This window comes from Petromyzon marinus, chromosome 61, assembly GCF_048934315.1.
Source record: "Petromyzon marinus isolate PM22_M1 ecotype Great Lakes invasive population chromosome 61, UKy_Petmar_22M1.pri1.0, whole genome shotgun sequence".
In the NCBI taxonomy this organism is placed as follows: domain Eukaryota; kingdom Metazoa; phylum Chordata; class Hyperoartia; order Petromyzontiformes; family Petromyzontidae; genus Petromyzon; species Petromyzon marinus.
The window spans coordinates 495,958-508,862 of record NC_133727.1 but is presented as its reverse complement, the minus strand read 5'-3'; the positions used below and the strand labels follow the sequence as shown (position 1 = coordinate 508,862).

At 52.8% G+C, this 12,905-nt stretch overlaps 1 protein-coding gene across 1 annotated transcript in view; it reads right to left on the bottom strand.

The window, feature by feature from the left end:
• Positions 1-2,179: 2,179 nt before the first annotated feature.
• LOC116955669 (phospholipid-transporting ATPase VD-like) overlaps positions 2,180-12,905 on the bottom strand; it is a 34,586-nt gene continuing 23,860 nt past the window's right edge. The window contains 5 exon segments of the mRNA XM_076053376.1: positions 2,180-2,561; positions 2,778-2,965; positions 3,552-3,656; positions 4,508-4,588; positions 5,962-6,162. Of these exon segments, the coding sequence (XP_075909491.1) occupies positions 2,309-2,561; positions 2,778-2,965; positions 3,552-3,656; positions 4,508-4,588; positions 5,962-6,162 (828 nt within the window). The 3' untranslated portion in view covers positions 2,180-2,308.

The window sequence follows — 12,905 nt, the reverse complement described above, 5'->3', positions numbered from 1 at the left end:
ATGAACCAGTGGCATCTACATCTACAGAACATGAAGACCAGTGACATCTACAGAACATGAAAACCAGTGGCATTTACATCTACAGAACATGAACAACCAGTGGCATCTACATCTACAGAACATGAAGACCAGTGGCATCTACATCTACAGAACATGAAGATCAGTGGCATCTACATCTACAGAACATGAAGACCAGTGACATCTACATCTACAGAACATAAAGACTAGTGGCATCTACATCTACAGAACATGAAGACCAGTGGCATCTACATCTACAGAACATGACAGTGGCATCTACATCTACAGCACATGAACCAGTGGCATCTACATCTTAAGAACATGAAGACCAGTGGCATCTACATCTACAGAACATAAAGACCAGTGGCATCTACATCTACAGAACATGAAGACCAGTGGCATCTACACGCTGTACAACAAGTTTGGAATCGACAGGGGGGTAAAGTTGGACTCATGAACAAATCGACTTACGAACAGAGCCTCTGGAACGTAACTGGTTCGTAAGTACAGGAGTCGCTGCAGAGTTTTTTTGTTCTATCGCGTAAATACATTTATATTCATACATTTATATTAATACATTTATATTTACGTGATCTAACCCAAAAAGCTCTTATGGATAATATTGTTCGCGAAAGCCTCCTCCTGCTGCTGCGTCTTAAATCGTCAGGCCCACGATGACGGGCGATCGTGGTGGCGATTCAAAGCGTCGCCACGGCGGAAACTTAGTTCCGCAGCCCCGACCCATCAGGCGTGGGGACTCGTTTGCATGCAACCGAGTTGCATAGCCCGATTGACTTTTGTTGAAAAAAGAAAATGACAAAACATAGGAACGCACCGTCTTTGTTACCTTCTTGAACGTTCGCCAACAAGCGTGGCATTGAAAGCTTTCAGACTTCATTGGCCGGATTCAACTTGACGATCCGTCGTTGCCAGCGGCACCGCTTTAAAAAAACGCCTCTTAAACAAAACTGCACGCGTGTCCGGAACTCCGAATCCGACGACGCACACGACGTCCTGTCGCCGATGTGGAGTGTTTTAAAAATATACACATCTTTCTGGAATGTTTCGACTCGGTCCTCCGACCCCTTCCTCTTTTGGCGATCATAATTAGTAGTTTTGTTGTCATCGTCGGCATCGTCTTTGTCATCATCGTCTTCATCGTCCTCGTCGTCGTCATCATCATCATCATAGCTTCCTCTCTCTCCCTCCGCGGGGGTGGCGGCAGAGGTTTGGTCCCAAAACATTCGCGACGGGGACAGAGGGGGGCGCCACACCAACGTCCGAAAAAGTGCACAGGAGACACGCTCGATTAACCCGGCCGCGACACGCGACCCACCAGGGCCACGGTCCGAGTGCGGCGGCGGCGGCGTCACGCGGGAGGGGACGAGGAGGAGGAGGCGGCGGCAAGATTCGGCATTTTTTCTGCGATGCTCAAACCGGGGCTCGGCGGCTTGTAGAGTGCCGGTCAGGGGGCAGTGGGGGGGACCGACAGGGCCCTCGCGACGACCCACGGGCCGAGCGTCATCCAGCACGCGGAGAATTCCCGGTCGCGCTTGTGGCAAACTCAGAAGGACTCACCCAGAGACCCACAGACTCGCCCAGAGACCCACAGACTCACCCAGAGACCCACAGACTCGCCCAGAGACCCACAGACTCACACAGAGACCCACAGACTCACACAGAGACCCACAGACTCACACAGAGACCCACAGACTCACACAGAGACCCACAGACTCACACAGAGACCCACAGACTCACACAGAGACCCACAGACTCACACAGAGACCCACAGACTCACACAGAGACCCACAGACTCACACAGAGACCCACAGACTCACACAGAGACCCACAGACTCGCGTGAACCGAGTTCTCAATGCAGTCATGCACGTTATCTCAGCCCTGTCATGAAATTCGGTGCTGCGCTTGATTTGGTTAAATTCCAGCTCAGAGGGGATTAAAAGCCGCGCCGGTTTGACCATCACACGACGGATTCCGGCGCTACGGCCGAGCGAGCGGAGCGTGGCGCGTCACTCCACCGCACCCACCATGCGTGTGGGGGAGGGGGGATCTCAGCCGTAGCTCCTCGACGTCCGCTTCTACGGCCACCGCTCAACTACGGAAGAAGGGGACGGGGGGGGGGTTGGGGGATGGGGCGGGGGGGGTTGGGGGGGTTGCTGCCGCGCTGCCAGAGTTTTTTTTCCCCCTGAACGAATCTCCCGGGACGCCGACAGGCGACCGGCGTGAACTTTGTTCGGGAAGAAAAATAAAATAAAAATAGAACCGCGCTCGTCAGATGATGCTGTTCCGCGAGCTCCGCCCGTCCGCCGTGCCGCTGACGGTGACCTCGGAGGAGGAGAGCGAACGCTCGAGCTCGACGGAGGGCGCTTCCCGGGGCCCGTCGGGCGCCAGGAGCGGCGTCTCCGACGCGGTGCTGCGCTGGGAGTCGTCGGGGAGACGAGCCGCCAGGCCGGGGGGGCCCTGCTGACGGGCCAGCTGGGCCGGCGTCGGGAAGACGGTCCCCTGCAGGGCGCGGTACAGGAACCTGCCGTGGGGGGGCGGGGAGGGAGACGCGGTCGTCACCGACTCCGCCATCGTCACCGACGCCGCCGCCGTCACCGACGCCGCCATCGTCACCGACGCCGCCGCCGTCGCCGACGCCGCCATCGTCACCGACGCCGCCGCCGTTGCCGACGCCGCCATCGTCACCGTCGCCGACGCCGCCATCGTCACCGACGCCGTTGTCCGCCCCCTCCCCCACCTGGGCAGCAGCGCTGTGACGGGCGTGATGATTGCCACCAGGTGGGCTCGCGGCTCCAGCAGCGTGCGCTGCGCGATGCCCAGCGGGTTGGCGGGGGGGCTGCAGCGCACGCACAGAGCGCCGCACGCCAGCGAGAAGCCGGCGTAGAGCAGCACGCTGCCCAGCGTCACCAGCCAGTGGAACACCGTCTGGGGCGGGCAGGGGCGCGGGCAATGGGAGACAGGAGAGAGAGAGACGAGAGGAGACGGAGAGAGACGAGAGAGAGAGAGAAAGAGAGAAAAAGAGAGATGGGAGAGAGAAAGAGAGATATAGAGAGAGGAGAGATGAGAGATAGAGAGACGAGACAGAGAGAGATAGAGAGACGATAGAGCGACGATAGAGAGAGACGAGAGAGAAAGAGAGATGGGAGAGAGAGAAAGAGAAAGGAGAGAGACGAGAGAGAGAGAGGAGGCAGACAGAGAAAGAGAGACGAGAGAGACGAGAGAGAAAGAGATGGAAGTGAGATAGAGAGATGATAGAGGAGACAGAGAGAGAGAGACGAGAGAGAAATGGGAGACAGGAGACAGAGAGAGACGAGAGAGAGAGGGGAGACATGGGAGAGAGAGAGAGAGAGATGGGAGCGAGAGAAAGAGAGATGTGTTGTGCACAGTTACAAATGATACGATGGCTCAGCGTTGAGGGTCGTGCGCCACTCTGCGCTGCACAGGTGAGAGGGTGAGGAGCGGTGGTGAGGTGGTGAGGAGCGGTGGTGGTGAGGAGGGTGAGGAGCAGCACCCAAGTCTTGGTCTCGATTGCGAGGTGTCCGAGGATGGTGAAGAGGGCGATGGTGGTGATGGGGGTGCCCCACGTGAACACCCCTGCATCAGAGTCGGCGTACGCCTGCACCGCACACAGACACACCGTCAACAACAACACCGTCAACAACAACACCGTCAACACCGTCAACAACAGTCAACACCGTCAACAATAGCACCGTCAACAACAACAACACCGTAAAAACAGTCAACAACAACACAGTCAACAACAACACCGTCAACAACAGCGTCAACACCGTCAACAACAACAGCGTCAACACCGTCAACAACAACAGCATCAACAGCGTCAACACCGTCAACAACACCGTCAACAGGGTCAACACCGTCAACAACAACACCGTCAACGACAACACCGTCAACACCGTAAACACTGTCAACAACAACACCATCAACAATAACAGTCAACACCGTCAACAACAACAGCGTCAACAACAACACCGTCAACACCGTAAACACTGTCAACAATAACACCATCAACAATAACAGTCAACACCGTCAACAACAACACCGTCAACAACAACACCGCCAACACCGTAAACAACAGTCAACAATAACACCATCAACAATAACAGTCAACACCGTCAACAACAACACCGTCAACAACACCAATGTCAAAATCACCCCACCGTGACCAACACCACCACCATTACCAATACCACCACCAGACACCATTGTCACCACCACCGCCAATACCACCATCACCATAGACACCAACACCACCATAGACACCACCACCACCACAGACACCAACACTACCACCACCATAGACACCATTATCACCACCTTAGACACCATCATCACCACCATCACCACCACCACAAACACCACCGTCACCACCATGACCATCACCACCACCACCGCCACCACAAACACCACCACCACCACGACCAGCCCCGCCCCCGTGTGTGCACGCACGTAGTAGGGCAGCAGGAAGCAGACGGCGCTCTGGTAGGCGGCGTCCAGCATGGTGAGCCAGAACAAGCGTGGCGAGTACTCCTGCGGGCACAGCGAGCCACAGACACAGAGCTTCTCCGTGGAGCCCGACGCACGCGGCCGCACCTTCAACAAACCGAACCACGTCAACTGGAACGCGTTGCCCAAGCTCCCACGGAGCTCGTGGGCAGGGCTTCGTTCATCATCGACGATATTTGTCCGGGTTGCCGGTAAACCGGAGTAGGAATGCGACCGAGTAGCCACGACCACGGTCAGAGGTAATGTGGCTGCGGTGCGCTGGGTTCGAGAGTTATTTACTCTGAGCCGGCGCAAACCAGCACTGCTCACACGACTAAACTATAAACTGAACAATTATTATTATTCTACCAGGTAAGGCCCACTCTGAGCTGTATAGCTCTTTTGTCAGAAGCGACCTAATTGATAGCTGAACGTGGTGGATCATCATCATCGTGTGGAAATGTCAAGCAGCAGCCAAAGACTGTGAACGCGCGACGTCGATTCTAAATCTGGAGGGGAAAAAACCGGAGGACTCGGAGAGAAATCCACGCAGAGAGAGACACGCAAACTCCAAATATACAGCAGCAGGCACCAAGGTCGTGATGGAACCCACGACCTCCTGTACACCTGGCGAGGTAGTCAACATCTCGCCACCACGGCACTCCTACAAAGGAGGTGGGTGATCAAAGCCACGCCCGGCCGCCTTTGTCTCCTCAGTGCCGATGCGTCCAGGCACTCGACGCGGGCAGAGTCACTCACCACCGACGTTGGCCAAGCCCGGGTGACCAACTCGGGTCGACGGGTTTGCAGCACGGTGTGCTAACCGCTGCGCCGCCACTCGGCGTTACGGACACGGCCCAGGGGTCAAACCCTAAACCTCAACCGTGCGGGCTCACCGACTCCAACATGGCCAGAATGAGCTCCCATGTCTACATGAACAGTGACACGCAGGCCTCGGGCTTGAACTCAGAACCTCAGCAGTGCCGGTTCAGTGTCCTCGACACGGCCATCATGAAACTCCCGAGAGAGAGAGAGGCACCTAGAGCCCAGGGCACCAACCCAGCAGTCCGCATCTCACCGTCTCTCCGTCACGGCCACTGCGAACCCCCCTAGAGACAGAGAGAGAGGGACAGAGAGAGAGGCACCCAGAGCCCAGGGCACCAACCCAGCAGTCCGCATCTCACCGTCTCTCCGTCACGGCCACTGCGAACCCCCCTAGAGACAGAGGGACAGAGAGAGAGGCACTCAGAGCCCAGGACACAGCGCCAGGTCATCAGTGCCATCCAAGGAGCCGGGCGTTTCGAATTCCCAGCGCGGCGGCGGTGGCGGCGCCCGGCACAGCCGCCGTGGTGGTGGTGGTGATGGCGGCGAGGTCCCCGGTGGGGAGTGGGAGGGAGGGAGGGGTGGGGGGGGCGCACCGCCGAGTCCTGGCCGGCGCGGTAGAGGTGCGGCCGGGCGAGCAGCGCGGCTGCCGGCACGTCGCGGTCCAGCAGGCCCGCCACCAGCGGCGGCGCCGACGTGAAGAGCAGGTTGAAGAGGACCAGCTGCCACTGGTCCATCATGGAGTTGCCGGAGAAGCCGCACACAAACTGGTACCAGAAGAGGAGAAACACAAACGCCTGGTGGGGCGGTGGGGGGGGAGAAAGGATTTTTAAGATAAATAAATAATGATGGGGTGTCTCCACCACCCCCCCCCCTCCCCCGCGTCTTCCTCACCGGCAAGTGGAGTAACGGGGGGTGGGCTGATGGGTGGGATGGAGGATTGGTGGGTGGGTTAGTGTGGGTGGGTAGGATGGTGGGTGGGTTTGTGTGGGTGGGTGTGCCTAGGGGCCATCCACTGCGTACGTACGCATGGAGGGGGGGGGGTAACCCAAATGCGTTCGCTTGTGTATGGGGGGGTCTACTGACAATGTACGCTTAGGAAACGGAGGGGGGGGGGTGAAGCCTCGATAATAATTTGTCTACATTGGCCTTAAAATTAGTTAGATCGTCGGACGGTGGACTATCTCGATTTAAAGCTTTCGTGACTGCAATGATTCATCTTCTTTGGTTCTTTCGGTAAAGTCACATAGAATGAGAATAAAATAATAAATTGATAAAATAAAATAACACAATAATATTCTCACGACGTTTCGGCCACAACACAAGCGGCCTTCATCAGGTGAAGGGAGCGAGACTGTCTGGTAGGACAGCGCTGGAGTGAGAGAGCCACGTTCAGATCACGGCTTTTAAGCTGTGTGAGAGGAACAAAGAGCCTTGACGAAGGAATTAGCATAAAATTTAGCATTGAAAAGGCTGAATGATTAGCTTGTGACTGGTCACAGAAATAGCTATGTTAAAAGTTAAAGCATACACATCCGCAGAGGCACCCATTGTTAAAAGGAATTAGCATAGAATTTAGCATTGAAATAGCTAAATTAAGGCATTCGCTTGTAACTGCTACAGAAATAGTTATGTTGAAGTCAGAGCATACACATTCACCGAGGCACTTAGTACAAATCAAAACAGGAGAATTTAGCATTGAAATAACTAGGCGAATTTAGCATTGAAATAACTGGGTGATTTGCTAGTGACTGGTCACAGAAATGACTACACATCTGAGCTATTCACAGTACTATATAGTGAACCAATAAAAACTAAAATATAAATTACCTTCATGTTATCAATAAACTCTATATTCTCCAATCAGCTAAGCTACCAACCATAAGTCGTTATATATCACAATGCTATATGGCGAAAAAATGGGTGGATTCTTACCCTCAAATTTCCGTACCACGGATAGCTACGGGCCCCGTTCAGACGGACGAGTTCGTCCATGGTCGGAACAGAGGAGGGGGAGAGAGACAGCTGCGAAGCCCTAGTATACTCCATGTTGTAAACCATACCATTAACCGTGGTGTGAGAGGTATTAAGAGGCAATGCTGGCGAAAGAGCTGCGGTCTGAAGGTCATCGTAAAATTACAATTAATTAAGAACAGAAATGATTTAACACATCTTTCCAGTGGTTACTAAGCCTGAATCCATCTTCTCGGTTGAAATTGTCTCTGTGCTTGTATATGTGAATGGCCTCATGAACGAATCTCTCATGGTAGCCAGTTGGTTTGCAAAGAACCTCCGTCTTGGAGAAGTCAATGTCATGTGAGCCCACTGAATTGTAACAGTGATCTGCCACGGCAGAGGAGTTCGTCTTACCGTGTTTCAAGTCTGCTTTATGTTCGCGGATGCGGTCAGAGATATGTCTTTTGGTTTCTCCAATGTAGCTACTACCACAGAGGCACTTTAGTTTGTAAACGCCCGGGTACTGTATGTCTGGAAGAGCATCTTTTACAGATGGAATTAAATCACGGATTTTGTGTACTGTGTTGAATCGGACCTGGATCTTGTGTTTATTCAGGATTTTGGAGATCTTTTTAGTGACCCCTGCAATGTAGGGTAAGGTGATGGTTTTGAGTGGCTCCACAAGAGGATCCTTCTTCATGACTGGAGTGATGGCTTTGCGGATTGTGTAGTCGGAGTAGCCATTAGCCCTGAGAGCCTGGTGTACGTGCTTGAGTTCACTGGTAATGTGTTCCTGGTCGGAAATGCATTGGGCTCTATGGTATAGAGTCTTGATGAGGCAATTCTTCTAGGATGGATGGTGGTGGGAATCCGGTTTCAAGTAAGCATCTGTATGGGTAGCTTTCCTGTAGACAGAGTGGCTCATTGAACCATCATGTCTCCTTTTAATTAAGACATCCAGAAAGGGTAGTTTGCCATCTTCAGTGGGCTCACATGATATTGACTTCTCCAAGATGGAGGTTCTTTGCAAACCAACTGGCTACCATGAGAGATTCGTTCATGAGGCCATTCACATATACAAGCACAGAGACAATTTCAACCGAGAAGATGGATTCAGGCTTAGTAACCACTGGAAAGATGTGTTAAATCATTTCTGTTCTTAATTAATTGTAATTTTACGATGACCTTCAGACCGCAGCTCTTTCGCCAGCATTGCCTCTTAATACCTCTCACACCACGGTTAATGGTATGGTTTACAACATGGAGTATACTAGGGCTTCGCAGCTGTCTCTCTCCCCCTCCTCTGTTCCGACCATGGACGAACTCGTCCGTCTGAACGGGGCCCGTAGCTATCCGTGGTACGGAAATTTGAGGGTAAGAATCCACCCATTTTTTCGCCATATAGCATTGTGATATATAACGACTTATGGTTGGTAGCTTAGCTGATTGGAGAATATAGAGTTTATTGATAACATGAAGGTAATTTATATTTTAGTTTTTATTGGTTCACTATATAGTACTGTGAATAGCTCTGATGTGTAGTCATTTCTGTGACCAGTCACTAGCAAATCACCCAGTTATTTCAATGCTAAATTCGCCTAGTTATTTCAATGCTAAATTCTCCTGTTTTGATTTGTACTACGTGCCTCGGTGAATGTGTATGCTCTGACTTCAACATAACTATTTCTGTAGCAGTTACAAGCGAATGCCTTAATTTAGCTATTTCAATGCTAAATTCTATGCTAATTCCTTTTAACAATGGGTGCCTCTGCGGATGTGTATGCTTTAACTTTTAACATAGCTATTTCTGTGACCAGTCACAAGCTAATCATTCAGCCTTTTCAATGCTAAATTTTATGCTAATTCCTTCGTCAAGGCTCTTTGTTCCTCTCACACAGCTTAAAAGCCGTGATCTGAACGTGGCTCTCTCACTCCAGCGCTGTCCTACCAGACAGTCTCGCTCCCTTCACCTGATGAAGGCCGCTTGTGTTGTGGCCGAAACGTCGTGAGAATATTATCGTGTTATTTTATTTTATCAATTTATTATTTTATTCTCATTCTACGTGACTTTACCGAAAGAACCAAAGAAGGTGGACTATCTATTTTCTTAAACACGTTAATATTATTAATCATTGATCGTTTCTGCGTGGATTAAGTATCGACCGTTCTATAGGATTGGGGGGGGGGTGCGTCAGGCGTACATACGCAGGCGGGGGGGGGGGTGTAAAAGTCCACGTGCGTACAGGGAGATTGTTGCGGATGTACTCAATGGATGGCCCCCTACTCGACATCTGTGAAAAGAGCTTCATAGCGCATCAGACTCCTCAAGTATAAATACAGATTCTGATTCTGTGGGCTGCTGGGTGGGTTGGTGAGTGGGTGTGTTAGTGTGTGAGTGGGTGTGTTAGTGTGTGAGTGGGTGTGTTAGTGTGTGTGTGAGTGTGTGTGTTAGTGTGTGAGTGGGTGTGTGCTTTCTATGGCCTCCTGTCACAGGTGCTGGCTAAAATGGCCCCTCGGGATAGAGTCATCTTTTTGGGTGACTTCAATGCCCAAGTTGGTCATGATGCTGGCACCTGGTCTGGAGTGATTGGAGGGCATGGGCCAGATCAGCTCAATAACAACGGTAGGAGGCTGCTAGATTTTTGTGCAGCCCATGGGCTTGTAATTACCAACACGCTGTTCCGGCATCGGCGCATCCACACAACATCATGGATGCATGCCGGGTCCAAGCAAGAACATCTGCTGGACTACATAGTGACGGACCAGCGGATGCGAGCCCATGTCCTTGACACCAGGACCTACTGTGGAGCTGATCTGCCCTCTGACCATCGACTTGTCATCTGTAAGATGCGCATGTCATTCTTCCGCTCCGGTGGTGGGTGTACACCCAGGACCCCATTCCAACCTAAAATGGCCTGGTCTCAGTTATCTGATGAAAGTTGCAAGCGAGAATTTCATCATCGCCTGCGGCTGGGGTTGGCATCGTCACCCACTCCTCCTGATGTCGAGGGTAAATGGGCGAGGTTTAGGACTGTCACTCATGCAGCTGCATTGGCTGCTTTGGGTACGCAGTCCAGACCTCCCCAGAGACCCTGGCTGACAGAGGAGGTGTTCAGGATAGTTGAGAAAAAGCGACAGGCCCACTGTCATCGGCTATAGAATCCCACGTCAAAGAATGAGGAGGCTTACCGCAGCCTTCGCTCGGAGGTTCGGAGAGCCGTGAGGCGCTGCAAGGATGGGTGGTGGTCGCGGGTTGCTGAGGAGATGGAGTCTGCCTCAGTGGCCCGCGATCACAAATCTCTATTTAACTCCATCAAAAAAGTAACCTGCAGCGCCACACCTATTACCATCAGGGGAAAAACGGTGATCCAATCTCCGACCCTCAGGAACAGGTTTGCAGATTTGCTGAGCATTTCTGTGAGGTCCTGGGGGAGGGAAAATCCCTCAGCCAGGAAAACATCGTGGCACAAAGTGAGGATGACCCTGCTGAGGCTGCGGTGCCTCAAATATTGGAAGAAGTCACCCCTTGTGAGTGGCTGGCTGAAGTGACATCTGTTGAGGAAGTACTGAAGGCGATCCAGAGTCTGAGACCAGGAAAGGCACCGGGCAGAGATGATCTCCCAAGCGAAATGCTGAGGGAGGGTGGCGTTTGTGCACAGATTGCCCTATATGACATCATAACAACAGTCTGGACCACTGGATGGGTTCCGCAAGATTGGAAGGATGTCCTGGTGGTCTCCCTCTTTAAGAAGGGGGACCGCACAGACTAACAACTACAAGGGGCATCTCACTCCTCAGTGTGCCGGGAAAGGTCCTGGCAAGGATTATTCACCATCGCCTTGCCAGGCACGCTGAGGAAGGGCTTGCGGAGCCCTAATGCGGTTTCAGGAAAGGGCGGTCCTGCACAAATGCCATATTTTCTGTCCGTCTGCTACAGCAGAGGTGTAGGGAATTCCAGCAAGACCTACATCTCTGCTTTATTGACTTGGTCAAGGCCTATGATACCATCAGTAGGCCTGGGCTCTGGGTTGTTCTTCGTGCTTTTGGAGTACCTGCCCTCTGCTCACAATCATGAAGGACCTTCATGATGGTGAGCAGGCCCGGGTAAAACTACGTGGCCAGGAGTCAGAGCCATTCCCTGTACACCTTGGGGTGCGACAGGGATGTCCTCTGGCTCCCACATTATTTAACATCTATTTCGACCACGTAGTTCGTGAAGCCTTTAATAGCTGTACCGGGGGAATCTCCATATGGTACAGATATAATGGGAGGCTGATCGATGCCCGGGTGCGGTCAAGGGATGGCTCCCTATTGCTCAACCACGTTATGTATGCCGATTATTTGGTACTAGCTGCTCATTCAGAGGAGGAGTTGGAGACGCTGCTGCTGAGACTGGAGCATGCCACTAAGAGATGGGGCCTTACCATCAGTCCCACCAAAACTAAGCACCTGCCTGGGTATTTTGTGCCATCGGACACTCCACCCCCACAACTCCCAATCGGTGATGGGGCAGTTGTCGAGAGAGTGGAGAGTTTCCCATACCTGGGAAGTGTGCTTATGACCGGCTCCAGTTTAACAGCAGAGGTCTCACTCCGAATCAGTCGAGCAGCAATATCTTTTCATCGGTTGCGTAACGCTGTGTGGAAGCTACCTGGTCTGTCGCTCCGCACTAAGCTTCAGGTCTTCTCGGCCTCCCTTCTCTACTCTTGCGAAACGTGGACCCCCCTAATGGAACATCTTCGCCGGTTAGAAACATTTATGCTGGCCTGCCTACGATCCATCCTGGGTTTAACCAGACTGGATTGTGTGAGGAGCTCACAAATTCTTGAAAGATCTGGGCAGGGTCCCATCGGTGAGTTCCTCCGGCAGGCAAGGCTGCGTTGGCTGGGTCATGTAGCCCGCATGCCCAGCCACCGCATGCCGAAACAGCTTTTGTTTGGCCGGATCGAGGGGGCTAAACGGGCGCGGCACCGGCTAGAGAAGAGATGGAGTGATGTGGTACAGGAGGACGTGGAGCTGAGTGGACTTGCCGATGACTGGTACCAGCGGTGTCAAGATCGGCCTCTGTGGAGGAGGCTCGTGAAGGACGCTACTGGGCAGTTGGAGATAGTCGCCCTCCAACAACAACGGAGGGTGGAGGAGCGACGCTCACAACAACGAGCGGAGAGCCGGGTGGTTAGGGCACAGCAGGTTGGCACAGCAGGTTGGCACAGTAGGGGGCACAGGTGGTGCATCAGCCAGTCATCTCAGTCATCTCAGTCATCTCAATCAGTCGACCCGCGGCACCTGGGTCTGCCCCGTGATCTCCTGCCAGCGGGCGTTCGACACTTCACGTGGCCTCAAGGTGCACATGACCTGGCACAAGCGTCGTGGTGACGTCACCGCCACTTAGTGGCGAATGGCGGTTGTTGTTGTGTTAGTGTGTGAGTGGGTGTGTGAGTGGGTGTGTTAGTGTGTGAGTGGGTGTGCTAGTGTGCGAATGGGTGTTAGTGTGCGAGTGGGTGTGTGAGTGTGTGTGTTAGTGTGCGAGTGGGTGTGCTAGTGTGCGAGTGGGCGTGTTAGTGTGTGAGTGGGTGTGTGAGTG